This window comes from Papio anubis, chromosome 8, assembly GCF_008728515.1.
Source record: "Papio anubis isolate 15944 chromosome 8, Panubis1.0, whole genome shotgun sequence".
Classification (NCBI taxonomy): domain Eukaryota; kingdom Metazoa; phylum Chordata; class Mammalia; order Primates; family Cercopithecidae; genus Papio; species Papio anubis.
In genome coordinates, this window is record NC_044983.1 from 20,602,996 (window position 1) to 20,621,652 (window position 18,657).

General features: G+C 38.7%; 1 protein-coding gene and 1 pseudogene across 10 annotated transcripts in view; both read left to right on the top strand.

The window, feature by feature from the left end:
• PPP3CC (protein phosphatase 3 catalytic subunit gamma) overlaps nucleotides 1–18,657 on the top strand; it is a 101,682-nt gene that overhangs the window by 48,297 nt on the left and 34,728 nt on the right. For all 10 annotated transcript variants that reach the window (XR_002523726.2, XR_002523727.2, XM_003902520.4 and 7 more), the window contains exon 4: nucleotides 8,867–8,978. Coding sequence is in view for 8 of the 10 variants with exons in the window: in XM_003902520.4 (XP_003902569.1) it covers nucleotides 8,867–8,978 (112 nt within the window). In the remaining 2 variants the exon portion in view is untranslated. The remainder of the gene's footprint in view (nucleotides 1–8,866; nucleotides 8,979–18,657) is intronic.
• On the top strand, nucleotides 3,126–4,464 carry LOC103886680 (annotated as a pseudogene).

Below are 18,657 nucleotides of genomic sequence, written 5' to 3' on the forward strand. Positions count from 1 at the left end.
TCTGTATGTTTAAGCTTTATGATTATTTTGCAATGTCTGTTCCAAAATGTGTATATGCTTTAATGCAACAATTCCATTTTTGAGAACCTGTGCTTTAGATGCATTCATAATTACATACAATGATGTTTAAATTGTTTGTCACAATGATTAAAAGTTTCTTTTGGCATTTGATAAACAGGCTTCAGGGATACAAAATACCCTGCAATGTGTAGGAGACTCCTAAACAACGAAGAATGAATGATTCTCAGGTTGTCAACAGTGCCTGTGTTAGATTCTGGGGATCTAACATGGAGATGCATAAGCAAAGTCCTTTACTGTATTTTCTGGTGACAGGGACTGCATCATGTATTTGTTTACCATCCATGAGAACCAAATCAGAGGAAGGGGCTAAAGCAGGACAGGAGCAGCTAACTTGGAGTGATCAGGGTAGGATCTTTTGAGGAGGCAATTTTTGAACAGAATGACCTGCGGGAACAAGCTGTGCATAGATCAAGGGAACTACATTCCAGGCAGAGGATACAACCAGTGTAAAAGCTCACAGGCAGAAGCAAGTCTAGGGCAGTCCATGTGTAGAAATGAGGCTGTCGAGGCTAGACAGAATAGTGAGTAAGGGAGAGATGGAAGAGATGCAGAGAGTTGGGCAGATAGATGATGTCAGGCCTAGTAAACCATGTCAGTGCATTTGGGTTTTATTCTGAATGTGCTAGGAAGTTATTGGAGGATTTTTTTGTTTTTGAGCAGGAGAGTGACGTATTCACATTTATGTTTTAAAACAATTACTTTGGCTGTTATAAGGTCAGTTGACTTTTGGAGCCCAAAAGCAGGTGCAGGGAGACCAGTGAGGATTTAATCTAGTAATATGGGTGAAAGATGTCAGTGATTAGATTAGGCATACTGAGAAACATTTGGATTCAGGATTTTGAAGTCTTTCCTTTTTGAGGAGGTGGGAAAGTCGCAGCTGAATTGATCGAGCTCCTCAGGTCATGGCACATTTCTCACCAGTCTTTGCGAAGTCCCTGTTTCTTGTTGTATTCTTTTTGTCCTTATCTGTCATCTCTGAGTTCCCTACTCTCTCTCCCCAGTAAATACATGCTTCTACTATATTTAATATATGCTTCAGAATACATCTAATATATATATGAATGAATGATTTCTCAGATTGTCAACAGTGCCTGTGTTAGATTCTGGGGAGCTAACATGGAGATGCACAAGCAAAGTCCTTTACTGTATTTTCTAGTGAGAAGGACAGCATATATATATAAAATATATGTTATATATATTATATACATATAAATATATACATATATAATAAATAAATAAATATATATATTCATTAATTTGAGACAGAGTCTTGCTCTGTCTTCCAGGCTGGAGTGCAGTGGCATGATCTCGGCTCACTGCAACCTCCATCTCCCAGGTTCAAGCAATTCTCCTGCCTCAACCTCCCCAGTAACTGGGATTACAGGCACATGCTACCATGCCCAGCAATTTTTTTTGTATTTTTAGTAGGGACGGGGTTTCACCATGTTAGCCAGGATGGTCTCGATCTCCTGACCTCGTGATCCACCTACCTCGGCCTCCCAAAGTGCTGGGATTACAGGCATGAGCTGCCACGCCCAGCCAATACATCTAATATATTAATTTTTTAATATATAGAACTTTTACAGATAAAATATTTTAATTTTACGTAAGTGATATGATGCTGTCCAGTGGTCCTGAAATGTTACTGTACATCATTATTACCTGGAAAGCTTGTGCAAACACAGGTTGCAGGGCCCTGACCCTGTTTCTGATTCATCAGGCCTGGGGTGGAACCTGGCAATCTATATTCTGTCAGGTTCCCAGGTGATGCTGCTTATCACACTTTGAGATGAATGTAACTATACTTTGAGAACCACTGTTGTAGTGCTATTTATACTGTTGACTTTTTTCACTTACCACTGTGGTTTTAAGATGTACCCAAGTTACTAGTATATGTGCCTCTAGTTGATTGCTTTCTGCCTGTTGTATAGAATTTCATAGTATTTATCTGTAACACTTTCATTCTCTGTTCTGCTTGGTGGACACCTAGTTTAACTCCAATTTCTTTCTAAAATGAACACTGCTATGATGAACACCTTCATATAAATCTACCGTGATTTAATGTCTATAGGGTTTATGAACAAAATGGGATTGCCAGGAGAAAGGGTGAGTGCATTCATACTTGAACTGAGCATTGATTGCCAAATGGCTCTTCAGAATGGCTGTGCAAGTCTCTATTCCTCCCAGTAGCACTGAAGAATTCCTATTTCCTCACATCCCTCCTTCCAGAATATGATTTTATCTCATATTATAATACTTGCCAACATAATGGGTATAAAGTAGTGTTCTACTGTTTTAATTAATGTTTCTCTAATTACTAATAAAATTAAGCATCTCATATGGCAACCATTCAGCTCTTGCACTCACTCCCAGGAGTTTCTTATATGACCTTTCAGAGATAAGTTAAACATATACTAGCATATTTGAAAACCTAATGAAAAAATAGTGTACTTGTCACTATACATTGCCCTTTAAGTGCTGCTTTATCTGAGTCCCACAGATTTGGATATGTATTGCTTTCATTATCATTCAGTATTTTATATTTTAAGAATTTTCTTAATGAAGTAGTATGTTTTTTCTTTACAGTCATGTAGGATTTTTTTAGAGCTAGTATTTTGTTACTGATTATTGATTTAATGTAATTTGAAGAACATCATTGGAATAATATTCATTCTTTGAAAATTTATTGAGACTCCTTGTGGTATAGTACAGAGTAGATTTTTGTGATTGTCCCATATATACTTGGAAAGAATGTGTATTCTCTACTTGTTGAGCTATTCTTTATAACTTTGACTATTTTTGTCTGCTTGCACTATCAGTTACTTTCAGCATTGTGTCAAAATTTCCAACCACAATTACAGTGTCATGCATCACTTAATAAGGAGGGTACAGTCTGAGAAATGGGTGCCAATTTTGCTGTTGTGAAATCATCGTACAGTGTACCTACATAAACCTAGATGGTATAGCCTGCTACACACCTAGGCTACATGGTATATAGCCTGTTGCTCGCAGGCTACAAACCTGTACAGCATGTTACTGTGCTGAATACTGTAGGCAATTGTAACACAAGGGTAAGTATTGTGTGTCTAAACATATCTAGACATAGAAAAGATATAGTAAAAAAAATAAAAGATAAAAAATGGAATACCTGTATAAAGTACTTATCATGAATGAATTGTACAGGACTGAAAGTTGCTCTGGGTGAATCAGTGAATGATGAGTGAATGTGAAATCCTAAGACATTGCTGTATACTACCAGATACTTCATAAACACTGTACACTTACACTGCACTAAATTTATTAAAAAGTGTTTTTCTTTCTTCAATAATAAATTAGCCTTAGCTTACTGTAACTTTTTACTTTATAAGATTTTTAATTTTGAGCTGCCATCTTGCGTACCCAGTGTGTGTGCACCTAATCTCAGCTGGTCCACCTGAGACCCCCTAAGCACCAACCCTAGCCCCCCGCGTGGCCCGTTATCTGCTGAGAGAAGATGAAAGAAACATTTATGAGCCAGGAAAAACTTGCCAAACTGCAGGCACAAGTGCGCATTGGTGGGAAAGGAACCACTTGCAGAAAGAAGAAAGTGGTTCGTAGAACAGTCACGGCAGATGATAAAAAACTTCAGTTCTCCTTAAAGAAGTGAGGGGTAAACAATATCTCTGGTATTGAAGAGGTGAATATGTTTACAAACCAAGGAACAGTGATCCACTTTAACAACAGAGATGCCAGCAAATACTTTCACCATTACAGGCCATGCTGAGACAAAGCTCCCCAGCATCTTAAGCCAGCTTGGTGCAGACTGTCTGACTAGTTTAAGGAGACTGGCTGAAGCTCTGCCCAAACAGTCTGTGGATGGAAAAGCACCACTTGCTACTGTAAAGGATGATGATTATGAAGTGCCAGATCTTGTGGAGAATTTTGATGAGGCTTCCAAGCATGAGGCAAACTGAATGGAGTCAACTTCGAAAATAAAACTTGAAGAAGTTACTGGGAGCTGCTATTTTATATTATGACTGCTTTTTAAGAAATGTTCGTTTATGGATCTGATAAAATCTAGATCTCTAATATTTTTAAGCTCAAGCCCCTTGGACACTGCAGCTCTTTTCAGTTTTTGCTTATGCACAATTCGTTCTTTGCAGCTAATTAAGCCGAAGAAGGCTGGGAATCAAGTTTGAAATGAAGGTTAATAAAGTTCTTTGCCTAGTATACCCCCCCAAAATTTTTTTTTTAATTTTTTTAACTTTTTGACTCTTTTGTAATACCACTTAGCTTACAAGTGGTATTATGAGTGAATGTGAAGGCCTAAGACTTATGCAGCTGTACAAAAATATTTTTACTTATATTTTTATTCTGTAAACTTTATTAAAAAATTGTTTTACTTTTAAAATGTTTTGGTAAGAATGAAGACACACACACACACACACCACACACACGTGCATGCGCGCCTAGGCCTACAGAGGGTCAGGATCATCAGTATCACTGTCTTTCACCTCCACATCTTGTCCCACTGGAAGGCCTTCAGGGGCAGTAACAGTCATGGAGCTGTCATGTCCTATAACAGTGTCTTCTGCTAGAATCCCTCCTGAAGGACCTGCCTGGGGATGTTTTACAATGAGCCTTTTTCTTTTATAAATAGAAGGAACAAACTTGAAAATAATTATAAAAAGTATGGTATAGTAAATACACAAACCAGTAAATTTATCATTAGGTATTATGTACTGTACATAAACTGTATGTGCTATACTTTTATACGACTGGCAGTGTAGTAGGTTTTTTTTACCTCAGCATCACCACAAACATGTAATGCCTGCATGTAGACATTATGATGGTTACATCACTAGGATGTGGGAATTTTTCAGTTCCATTTTAATTTTATGGGACCATTGTCCTGTATGTGGTGTGTTGTTGACTGTAACAGCATTACGTGGTGCATGACTATATTGATTTATCTGTTTCTCAACATAGTCCTCTGTATTAGTTCTTTTTCATGCTGCTGATAAAGACATGCCCAAAATTGGGGAAAAAAGAGATTTAATTGGACTTAACAGATCCACATGGCTGGGGAGGCCTCAGAATCATGGCGGGAGGCAAAAGGCAAAAGGTACTTCTTACATGGCGGTGGCAAGAATGAGGAAGAAGCAGAAGTGGAAACCCCTGATAAACCCATCAGATCTCATGAGACTTTTTCACTATTACAAGAATAGCACAGGAAAGACCGGCCCCCATGATTCAGTTACTGTCCCCTGGGTGTGGGAATTCTGGTAGCTACCATTCAAGTTGAGATTTGGGTGGGGACACTGCCAAAGCATATTAGCGTCTCAATTTTTGCTTGTGTTTTGAGGCTGTGAAATATATACAGAATATTTCATAATTGGTGTATACAATTGATTATCATCATTCATGGGTTCTGTATCTGCAAATATGCCTATGCCTCCTTGCTAAAATTTATTTGTAACCTCAAAATCAATACAGTGCTTTTGTAGTCACTGGTAGACATGTGGAGAGTGATCTACTACTTTGAGTCTCCCAACGCACATGTTGCCACCTCAGACCAAACAAGGCCACACTCTCCCTTCTTGTTTTAGCTCTCATGCTTTAAACAAGTATTCTTTTCATAGTCTATTTAGTGCCCGAATGCCTGCTATAGGTAACCAATCTCTTTAGTTTTTGGGTTTATCTTTCCTGCATTTTTTATGTACAAAGGAGATACATACATATGAATTTCATATATCTTCTTTATTATATAGAGGGTGGCATACTATAGCTACTCTTGTACTTTTTTTAGGAGACAGAGTCTCACGGTGTCACCCAGGTTGGAGTGCAGTGGCATGATCATGATCATAGCTCACTATAGCCTCAAACTCCTTGCCTCAAGGGATCCTCCTGCCTCAGCCTCCTGAATAGCTGGGACTACAGGCATGTGACTACCATATCTGGCTAATTTTTAAATGTTTTGTAGAGATAGGGTCTTGCAGTATTGCCCAGGTTGGTCTTAAACTCCTGGCCTCAAGCTATCCTTCTGCCTTGGCCTCCTAAAGCACTGGGATTGCATTTGTGTGCCATTATGCCCAGCCATACTTTGCTTTTTTCATCTAAAAATATATCCTGGAAATCACTCTAAATCAGTTTATAGAGATCTTTCCTCATCCTTGTGCTTTATTGTTTGAGTGTATCATAGCTTAGCCTCTCTCCTGTGCATGGTCATTTAGGTTGTTCCTAATGTTTTACTATTACACACATGCTACAGCCTTGTGCATATTTATTTTCATATTGTTGGAAGTGTATCTTCAGGGTAGATTCCTAGAAGTGGGTCAAAGGTAAATGAATGTGTAGTTTTGTCAGTTTGGCCAAATTGTTTTTTACTATGCGAATTATATTATTATTATTATTATTGTGGGGATGGAGTTTTGCTCTGTCGCCCAGGCTGGAGTGCAATGGTGTGATCTCAGCTTACTGCAACTTCTACCTCCCAGATTCAAGCGATTCTCCTGCCTCAGCCTCCTGAGTAGCTGGGATTATAGGCACCTGTCACCATGCCCAGCAGATTTTTGTATGTTTAGTAGAGGTGAGGTTTCACCATGTTGGCCAGGCTGGTCTCAAACTCCTGACCTCAGGTTATCTGCCTGCCTCAGCCTCCCAAAGTTCTGGGATTGCAGGTGTGAGCCACCACACCTGACCTATATTCATTTTTGTGTGGTCACGTTTACCCATCTTTTATTTTATTGTGTCTGGATTTTTAGTCATTGGTTACACAGTTCTTACCTACATCAATTTTGACCTATACTGGGCTTAAGAACTCACTCATGTTTTCTTCTAGAACTTGTGTGGTTTTATCTTTTTACATTTAGATTGCTCATCCTTTTGTTGGTTATTGTACATTGTGTAAGATGTGGTTCTAACTTTATCTTTTTTTTTAAATGGCAGCCACCTGACCCAGAGCCATTTATTTAAAAGTTCATCATTATTACTGTGATTTGAGATATCACCTTTATTATTTACCATGTTTTTATAGGTACTTTTATACTATATCTATAGTATAAAATTCCACTGGTACATTTATCTACATAAGGCCAGTATCACTGTTTTGATTATAGACGTTTGTATGTTTTAACATCTGGTAGGGCTAGTCTGCCCTCATGGTGTCTCTTTTTAACGTTTTCATGGCTGTTCTTTCTTGCATGTTCGTATTTCCATGTTAATTTTAGTGTCAGCTTGTCTAACTCCATAAAATAGCTTGTTTGTATTTTTCTTGGAATTTCAATGACTTAAATCAGGGAGAACTGTAATCTTTTTTTTTTTTTTGGAGGGAGAGTCTCGCTCTGTCACCCAGGCTGGAATGCAGTGGCGTGATCATGGCTCACTGCAACCTCTGCCTCCCAGGTTCCAGTGATTCTCCTGCCTCAGCCTCCCAGGTAGCTGGGATTACAGGCACTTGCCACTACGCCTGGCTAATTTTTGTATTTTTAGTAGAGACGGGGTTTCACCATCTTGGCCAGGCTGGTCTCGAACTCCTGACCTCAGGTGATCCGCCCACTTTGGCCTCCCAAAGTGCTAGGATTACAGGCATAAGCCACTGTGCCTGGCCGAGAACTGTAATCTTTTCATGTTGATTTATTCTATCCAAAAACAAGGAATGTCTTTCCATTATTTCATGTCTACTTTTATGTCTTATAGGGACATTTAAATTTTTTTCTTGTATGGATTTTACACATTTCTTGTTAAATTTATTCCTGTGTCTTTAGGCCTCTTTGTTGCTGTTACAAATGGGGATTTCTCTACCATGATGTTCTGTTGATTGTTTCTGTATAAAAGGTCTATTTTTGTTTGTTTTGAGACAGAGTTTCGCTCTTGTTGCCCAGACTGGAGTGCAGTGGCATGATCTCGGCTTGTGGCAACCTCTGCCTCCCGGGTTCAAGCAATTCTCGTGCCTCAGCCTCCCAAGTAGCTGAGATTACAGGCATGTGCCACCATGCCTGGATAATTTTGTATTTTTAGGAGAGACGGGGTTTCTCCATGTTGGTCAGGGTAGTCTCGAACTCCCAACCTCAGGTGATCTGCCCACCTCGGCCTCCCAAAGTGCTGAGATTACAGGTATGAGCCACTGCGCCTGGCCCTATTTTTTTAAATTTTAAGATGGTGTCTCCCTATGTTGCCCAGGTTGGCCTTGAACTCCTGGGCTGAAGTGAGCCACCTGCCTTAGCCTCCTGAGTAGCTGGAACCATATGCGTGCCGCTGTGTCCCACGGCTATTGATTTTGTATGTTAATTTTATATCCTGCTGCTTTACTGAATTATTTTATTATTTGAGTTAGTTTTATTGATTTTTGGGGGTTATATCTGCAAATAGAGATAGTTTTATTTTTTACCCATTCTTAACCCTCTAATTGAGGTGTAATTCAGTTGGCTAATACCCTTACACCAGTTTTGAACAGTAGCAGAGATAGTAAATATTCTTGCCTTGTTCCTGGTCTTAGTGGAAATGCCTTTAGTGTTTCAGAATTAAATAAAATACAGGTTTTAGGACTAATATATGTGTGAGTGGCTTTCTGAGAGAGTTCTAGATATTTAGATAGAACATGAGAACAGAGATTAGAGAGAGATTTCTGTAAAAGCTACTCTATACTCTGTCAAATTCTAGGGCAATAAGTATATCACATTCAAAAGGTTTCATTTTTCAGTTTGGGAGTAACAATGATATATGCCATTACAGCAAGTCATTTGAATTATATAAATTGTGTTTATGCATTATAATGGTCACAAAGAAAATTTTATCTGTCTTACAGTGTGTGCTGTATTTATGGAGTTTAAAGATTAATCATCCCAAAACATTGTTCCTGCTTCGGGGAAATCATGAATGCAGGCATCTTACAGACTATTTCACCTTCAAACAGGAATGTAAGTATAATCACTCCTCTAGAACTTTTTTAGTTACCCTTTAACCTGTCCCAAGTAAATCAAACATAAAGAAAAAGAACTAATGGAATTCAAATGCTTCCTGTCCTGTTGTTGTTATTTTTTTCACCTGCGAAGAACTAAGACTATCTTCTAAGGCATTTATTTTGAATATAACTTTTGGGTTCCCCCTTGTTTAAAAAATAATTCATTTGGGATATTTGGAAAGCATAGAGAAGTCTAAAGAAGATAAAAGTGTCCATAATCAGGTTGCAGTGAGCCGAGATCACGCCACTCTACTCCAGCCTGGGCGACAAAGCAAGATTCCGTCTCAAAAAAAAAAAAAAAAAAACAGTGTTGGTAATCATGCCACTTAGAAGTAATCACTGTTATCACACTATTTGAAATATGGTCTTCTGTTATTTTTCATTATTATGAAATAGTTCAGGTATATATATATATCTATCTGTATATATTTTTAAAATAAAATTGGGCTCATATGTAGTGTTTAATACATTTCTGTTTCACCTAATATAGTAGCATTTTTTCCATATCATTAAACATTTTTGACAACATGGCTTGTGTTATTTTAATTTTTTTAAAGTATTCTATCTTACAAATGCACAATCATACATGTAGCCAATTTACTAACAATCATAGAATAGTTAGGTTGTTTCTAACTGTAAGTACTATTGTAATAGTAAAAATAAGTTTAATATAAAAGTAGAATTATTGGCCGGGCGTGGTGGCTCATGCCTGTAATCCCAGCACTTTGGGAGACTGAGGCAGGTGGATCACAAGGTCAGGAGTTCAAGACCAGCCTGGCCAACATGGTGAAACCCCTGTCTCTACTCAAAATACAAAAATTAGCTGGGTGTGGTGGTGCGTGCCTGTAATCCCAGCTACTCAGGAAGCTGAGGCAGGAGAATGACTTGAATCTGGGAGACAGAGGTTATGGTGAGCTGAGATCCTGCCACTGCACTCCAGCCTGGGCAACAGAGCGAGACTCTGACTCAAAAAAAAAAAAAAAAGTAGAATTATTTTGAAAGTCAAAACATTACTTGCTGATTTAAAAAACAACACAGTGGGAGGCTGAGGCTAGACGATCCCTTCAGCCCAGGAGTTTTAGACTAGCCTTGGCAATACAGCGAGATGCTGTCTCAAAAAACACAAACTCATAGATTTCCTTGACTAGCACCTAGTACTCATAATTGGCTGCTCACTGACACACAGTATGATGCTGACTATGTTGGGGATGTTTGGGAGATCCTGCCCCAGGGCATTTGCGTTTTTAGTTCTTCTTTTCCCAGATCTCTATCTGCTTATAAGACATACATTCTATTTCATTCATGTCATTTATTCCAAGACTTTCTCCTCTGGTTGCTTTTAAAATCATAATCTCATCATTTTACCCTCATACCCTGTTTCTTTTCATAGTGTTTATCAACACCTGAGATTTATGTATATTTATTAGTTGACTGTCTTTCTCTGCCACCAGAATGTAAGCTTCATGCCAGCAGGGATACGTTTTGTTCACTGTTGTTTTCCCCAACACCCACAACAGTATTAGTTGCTCATCGAAGTTGCTTAATAAATACTGGTTGAGTTCATTTGAATGAATGAGCATCTATGATTTGTATCTTCAGAACAAACTCTCAAAAAAGAATTTCTGGGTTAGAGGGCATGCACATTTTAAAGACTTTTGACATACTCTGAAGTAGTCTTCCAGAAAATATGTATATTGGGTTATACGCCAACATTTTTTTTTATTTTTGTGATGAAAGTACTGAAATAAACAAAAGCAAAATTTTACCTGTTTTGACTTCTAAAATGTTAGCATATTCTCTATAAAATAAGCTAAACTAATCTCTTGGGTCCTATATGGCTCTAAAATCTACCCCTTTTAACGAATCTTGAATATATAAATATATTTTAGTGTTCGTATGGTTGATATTTTGATCATGGATTTCATTTTGTATCTTATTCAGATTTTTCTGCAGATTATTATCTTAGAAGAATCTATTATAAACTTTTTTTTTTTTTTTTTTTTTTTTTTTGAGACAGAGTCTCACTCTGTCACCCAGGCTGGAGTGCAGTGCCGGGATCTCAGCTCACTGCAAGCTCCGCCTCCCAGGTTTACGCCATTCTTCTGCCTCAGCCTCCCGAGTAGCTGGAACTACAGGTGCCCGCCACCTCGCCCGGCTAGTTTTTTGTATTTTTAGTAGAGACGGGGTTTCACTGTGTTAGCCAGGATGGTCTCGATCTTCTGACCTCGTGATCTGCCCGTCTCGGCCTCCCAAAGTGCTGGGATCCAAAAATAATTTTCAAAGTTAAAAAAACTTTTACATTTGTTTTCAGAGACTCAGAGTTTATTCATCTGCCACAGATCCATTTACTGACAGGTAGATTGCTATTTATAGTGTGTTATACGCTCATATGAATTCTCGCTACCAGTAGCTTCTTACATTGGAGATGGCAGTTGTAATGACAGCCTCCCTCCTAGTAGAGCCTCAAAGAAAAGGTCTTTGTTATTAAGAGAAATTTTAGAGGATAATCACTTTTTTAAAAGTCCCTCTGTCAAAAAAGTCAGCTACAAGAGGGCAAGATACAGATCCTTGGATTAAACACTTTAAATCAGCAGATAATTACCGGGAAGTTTTAAATCTACTGTTGGTGGATGTTTAAATTGGTGTAGGCTGAGCATGGTGGCTCATGCCTATAATCCCAGTACTTTTGGAGGCTGAGGTGAGTGGATCACTTGAGCCCAAGAGTTCAAGACCAGCCTGGTCAACATGTTGAAACCCCATCTCTACAAAAAAAAAAAGCACAAAAAATTAGCTGTGCATAGAGGCACTCACCTGTAGTCCCAGCTACTCAGGAGGCTGATTGAGGTGGGAGGATCACCTGAGCTCAGGAGTTTGAGGCTATAGTGAGCCATGATCACCACTACCCTCCAGCCTGGGAGACAGAGTGAGACCCTGTCTCAACAACAACAACAACAACAAAGATGTAAAGTATTTGAAGAGCAATTTTGTAATATATATATAAATTTTAAGTGCATATCCCCTTGATCTGGCAATTTCATTTGTAGGAATTTATTATGCAGATTGTATTACTTTTTGAATGCTGCATAAAAAATTATCACAAATTTAGTAGCTTAAAAGAACACATTTATTATCTTATAGTTATTGTAGGTCAGAAGTCCAGGCCACAGTGCGGCTAGATTCTCTGTATAGAATCTCACTGATATCAAGGTGTTTCCAGGGTTTCAGTTCTCACCTGGGGCTTGGGGTCTTTATCCAAGGTCACTTGTTGGCAGTCCTTGTAACTGTAGGATTAAGGTCCCTGTTGTCTTGTTAGCTGTTGACCAGGGATGACTCTCAGCTTCTGGATATTGCTTGCAGTTCCATAACATGTAGCCTCCAGTGGTAGTTCGCAATATGAATGTTTGCTTTTTTCCAGGCCGCCCTGAATACGTCTCTCTGACGTTCTCTTCTGTGATCAACTAGCTGGAAAGAAACCCTCACTCAGTTTTTTCTTTAGCTTCCCGATTGGCGGGACCTACAGGCTCCGCCCCCTTCCCCGGGCTAGTTTTTTGTATTTTTAGTAGAGACGGGGTTTCACCGTGTTAGCCAGGATGGTCTCGATCTCCTGACCTCGTGATCCGCCCGTCTCGGCCTCCCAAAGTGCTGGGATTACAGGCTTGAGCCACCGCGCCCGGCCCTCACTCAGTTTTTAAAAGGCTCATCTTAGGTCAAGCATGGTGGCTCATGCCTGTAATTTCAGCACTTTGGGAGGCCAAAGGGAAGAGGATCACTTGAGGCCAGGAGTTCAAGACTAGCCTGAGCAACATAGTGAGACCTCCTCTCTACCAAAAAGAAAATTAAAAACTTAAAATTCAGTCAGCCTGCATGGTGGTGGAAGCCTGTAGGCCCAGCCATTTAAGAAGCTGAGACTGAAGGATAGATTGAGCGTAGGTGTTTGAGATTACAGTGGGCTGTGATTGTGCCACTGCATTCTAGCCTGAGTGACAGAGTGAGACCCTGTCCCTAAAAATAAATAAGTAAATAAATAAATAAATGTTCACCCGATTAGATCAGGCCCTCCCAAGGTAGTCTTTCTTTTGCCATATAATGGGACAAAATAATGGGAGTCTCATCATACTTACAGTTTTCATCCACTGAAAGAGGAGTGGATTATACATACAAAGATGTAGATCAGTTCAGGTCATTTTAGAATTCATCTACCACACAAATATACTCACAAAAAGTAAGATACGGATGCTTAAGGATGTTCACTGCAGTATTAATTATAACAACAACAACAACAACAAAAAGATAATCTAAATGTCGACAAGACAGTGATGAATAATACGCTTTTTAACAATGGAATGCTAGGCAGCTATTGAAAGACCAAGGTGGCCAGGTGCAGTGGCTTATGCCACACTTTGGGAGGCTGAGATGGGGGCATGGCTTGAGCCCAGCAGTTTGAGACTAACCTGGGCAACATAGTAAGACTCTCTCTACAAAAAATTTAAAAATTAGCTGAGTGTGGTGGCATGTGCCTATAGTTACAGCTACTTGGGAGGCTGAGGCAGGAAGATTGCATGAGCCCAGGAATTCAAAGCTGCAGTGAGCTATGATCACCACACTCCAGCCTGGATGATAGAGCAAGTCTCTGTCTCCAAAAACAAAAGAAAGACAGACCAAGATAGACCCATAATATGTGCTGATATGGAGAGATGCTGTTTTATAAGCCATTTGCAGAGCATGTAAATGATCATCTCCTTTGTAAATTAAAAATATATAATGTACAGAAGAAATCATTAACAGTGGGAGGTTGGGTTAGGAGGACTTATAGTTGTTGTTTTTGTTGTTTTTTGAGATGCTGTGTTGACATGTTGCCCAGGCTAGTCTCAAACTCATGCAATCCTCCATCCTTAGCCTCCTAGATAGCTGGGACTATAAGTGCATGCCATCATGCATGACTTACTTTTAATTTTATATCCTTTCTAGTATTGTTTGAGTTATTTTTTACCACCACTGTGTATACTTTTATAATTATTATTATTTTTCAAATTGGTAATTTAAAAATTACCCAGTTGGGGCCCAAGCATTTGAAAAGCTTTGTAAGCACCCGAGGTAGTTCAGCTGTGTGCTGCTGGTTAAGAATGACGGCTCCAGAGTCTTTAGGAAGCTTCTACTATCCTTTGGGAACCACTTCACCAAATACAAAAATTAGAAATATTTTATTTTATGTTATTTTTCTAAATCAAACATTGGGGTATTCTTTAACACTTTCATTTCTTACCTGGCAACATTAAATAATGCATATAGCAGTTAACAAATGCCCTGGAATATAATGCTCGATAAAAGTCAGCTAATTTTATTAATTAGGAGTAGATACGTAGTAAAGAAAGCTCCCTATGACTGCCTTTGTTTTGAATTAAATATCAGAGGTTTTTTTAGGTGACATTTTTCTTAGTTATTCTTCTGTCTTTTCAGAATTGTTTTTTAATTTTTAATTTTTATGGGTGTATAGTAGGTGTATGTATTTATGGGATACGTGAGATATTTTGATACAGAGATGCAATGTGTAATAATAACATCAGGGATTTTTTTGACAGGTATAAATGGTTCAGACTATTTTTAGAAGCTGGAACAATAGGTCCTGGAAACATTTTAAGTGTCTCCTTTTGCCCATAATTTCTTATCTCAGGTTTTTATTTGCTTTTCACGTGATTTAACTGTAGTTAAACCTGATGGCTTTCTTTTTTTCCTGTCTACCAAGATAGTCCTTCTTTTTTTATTATAATGCTGCATCTGAAATGTAAATAAATCTTGGAACAAGCACACAAATTCAAGTATAAGTTTAAAATTTTATTCCTGTACAAGGAGAGAGCATGTGTGTTGCTGTGCATGGGTGTTTTTACTGATAAGCTGATCTCTCTTCAGTGGCCACTGTGTCTTCAAGAATTAGCATCTTATAATTAGTAAGGGATGCTTAGTTTCAGATTGTGCAGCTGTAATCTTGTTCATGTTTTTAAGGGGGAAGTGGGTGAAGGCTTTTCTTGTATCAATCTTAAATTGGTGTATAATGCTGAGATTTTTTTAAAATATTCCTTTCTTTATGGAAAAGTATACTGCTTTTTTTTTCCTTTTTTAAAAAACTGATATGTAATAGTTGTACCTATTTTTGAGGTACATGTGATATTTTTACTATATGTGTACAATGTATAATTATTAAGTCAGGGTAACTGCAATATCCATCACCTCAAACATTTATTTTTTGTCGAACAGTTAAACAAAATTTATTTTTTTAAGAGATAGGGTCTCATTCTGTTGTCTAGGCTCGAGTACAATTGTGTAATCATAGCTCACTTCAACTTTGAACTCCTCAGCTTAAGTGATTCTCTTGCCTCAGCCTCCCGAGTAGCTGGGACTGTAGGTGTGTGCCACCATGCCTGGCTAATTTTTAAATTTTTTTGTAGAGACTGAGTCTCGCTTATGTTGCCAAGGCTGATCTTGAACTTCTCAAACAATCCTCCTGCCTTGGCCTCCCAACGTGCTGAGATTACAGGTGTAAGCCGCCATGCCTAGCCCCTAACAGTTAATTTTTGACATATCATTTGTTTTTGCAAAAGTATTGCTTCATTGTTATCTACTTAGAAAGCAAGAAACATAGTGTCTGTCTTGTTTTGTCTTTTCCTTTTCTTCCCTTTTCCCTTCCCTTCTTTCTTCCCTTCTCCCTTCCCTTCTCCCTTCCCCTCCCCTCCCCTCCCCTACCCTCCTCTCCTCTCCTTTCCACAGGGTCTTGCTCTGTTGCCCAGGTTGTAGCACACTGGTAAAATCATAGCTCACTACAGCCTCAACCTCCCAGGCTCAAGCGGTCCCTACACCTCAGCCTCCTGAGTAGCTGGGACTACAGGCTTGAGCCCTCATGCCCAGCCTATTTTTATGTATTTATTTGTTTATTTTCTTCGAAGGAACCTCGTGTTTATATTATTCCATAAATGCTGTGGGTTCAAGCTCATAGCTCTGGGTCAAAGTTTCTACTAAAGTAAATGAATTTCTTATTTCCACGAACCTGGTTTTTTTTTTTTTTTTTTTTTTTTTTTGAGGCAGAGTCTCGCTTTGTCACCCAGGCTGGAGTGCAGTGGTGTGATCTCGGCTCACTGCAACCTCTGCCTCCCAGGTTCAAGCAATTCTCCTGCCTCAGCCTCCTGAGTAGCTGGGATTACAGGTGTGCGCCACCACGCCTGGGTAATTTTTGTATTTTTAGTAGAGACAGGGTTTCACTATGTTGGTCAGGCTGGTCTCGAACTCCTGACCTCGTGATCCACCCACCTCTGCCTCCCAAAGTGCTGAGATTACAGACGTGAGGCACCGTGCCCGGCCCTTCCAGGAACCATGTTTTAAAATGTATAGTTAAATAGCTTACTGACAAGTTCCTGAAACTCCTGTAATTTTACTAATGAAAGCAGTATTGTTATGACAACTGGATTTAAAAAAAAAACAACAAATATTGTTTGTCATCGCTCATTGCAGCGGTTTTTAGAGTAGCAAAAGATTGGTCTAATTAGATTGTGGCATATCCATAAAGCAAAATACTGGGTAGATGTTAAAAAATTACAAAGCTCTTCTGTAGGGGAGGCAAAATTTTACCTTTACTCTCAGAGTTTTTCAGCTGGGCTGGAGAATTAAATTGACATAAGATAAATTAATAGGAGAAGAGCATAGGGATTTATTTAATATAAGTTCTACATGACATGGGAGCCGCTATAAGAAAATGAAGACCCAGAGACTCAGAGTTGAACACTTACATGCTGAATTGGACTAAAAGTAATAAGTTGTGAAAAAGGAACTAAATGATGTGAGGAGGCTAGAAGATAAGAGTTATTTGAATTCAGCCTCAACTATTAATCCTTGGTGATAACAATGTTATTTTCCTTCTTGTACACGGAGGGCATCTTTCTTTTCTTTTTGTTTTTTTAACTTTTATTTTAAGTTCAGGGGTACATGTGCAGGTTTGTTATATAGGCAAACTTGTGTCATAGGGGTTTGCTATATAGATTATTTTGTCATCCAGGCACTAAGCCTAGTACCCAGTAGTTTTTTTTCCTGATCCTCTCCCTCCTCCTACCCTCCATTTTCAAGTAGGTCTCAGTGTCTGTTGCTCTGGGAGGGCATCTTTCAAATGAGAATTTCATCTCCTGCTTTTAAAAAGCAGCATGAGCTGGGCACTGTGGCATGTGCCTGTAATCCCAGCTATTTGGGAAGCTGAACTGGAAGGATCACTTGAGGCCAGGAGTTTGAGACCATTCTGGGCATGTAACAAGACCCCGTTTCAAAAAAAAAAAGAAGAAACAGCACGAAGGCCAGAGTGATCTTCTTGCAACTGTGGTTTTTCAAGTGCCTTTAACTCAAAGTTGTCAGTGTGCCGGAGTGGCGTATTTTGGGGTGGCATACTCTTAATTCCACTCTTCCTCTGAAGATGTGGCATGATAGCCAAAATGTGTTCTTAAGTGCAAAAAGCAAGTAAAGAACAGTACATATGTGCTATCATGTGTGTAAAAACCAAAAGGATGTTTTGGAAAGAGAAGAAACATACATATCTGCATGTGTATGCATAGAATATCTTTGTAAAGACACCCGGAAACTGCTAATATTGGTTACTTGCAGAGAGAGGGCAGGAGGTACATTATACCCTTTTGTGGCTTTTAAAATTTGAGCTATGTCTCACGTCTGTAATCCCAGCATTTGGGAGACTGAGGTGGGAGGATCTCTTGAGGCCAGGAGTTCTAGGCCGCAGTAAGCTATGATAATGCCACTGCACTCCAGTCTGGGTGACAGAATGAGACCCTGTCTCAAACAATAATAATAATAATAAATAAAGCAAATAAAAATTGAAACAAATATGTCATCAGTGACTAGACCAGATTGTGATTTCTTGCAAGTAGTGCTGACTCTCAAAATTGCTTTCAAAGAGTTTTGTTGAAAATTTTGTTTTGTTAATATTGTATTATTGATACTAGTTAGAACTTATATCCGTGTCATCCTATGGCTGTAGTGCATTTTCCCTTTGCTATAGAAATAACTGTTTTTTGGGATATATCCTAAAAATTTGTCTTGAAAATAAAGCACTTAAATCAGCTAATTTAACCTCTGGGAATTATGTATTTGGCTATTTAGATTCTCCTATTCAAAATCTTATTTAAAAATAATGATTAGGAGGAATATCAGAGGGTCATTAAGAGCATGAACAGGTTTAAGTCCCAGTTCTGCCAGTCACTAGCTTTGCAGCTTTGGGCAAGTAAGCCTAATTTCCTCAGTTTTTGAATGAAGACAGTAACAATATCTACTTCATAGGGTTTCTGTGAGTATTAAATACTTTATCAGTTAACACTTACATAGTATGTACTAAGTGCCAGCATTATTCTGCATATTTTACATAAATGAATTGATTTAATCCTCACAGCAACCCTGAATCTACAATTCAGGGTATTATTATTATTATTATGACCATAGATAAGGAAACCAAGGCAGAGAGTTAAAATTTTTATCCAAGGTCCCATAGCTAGTAAGTGGAGGGTGCTGAGTTTCTTCAAAGCAGGCAATAAGTTCCAGACTGCATTCTCTTTACCACCATGTCATGCCACATGCTTAACTCACTGACAGACACG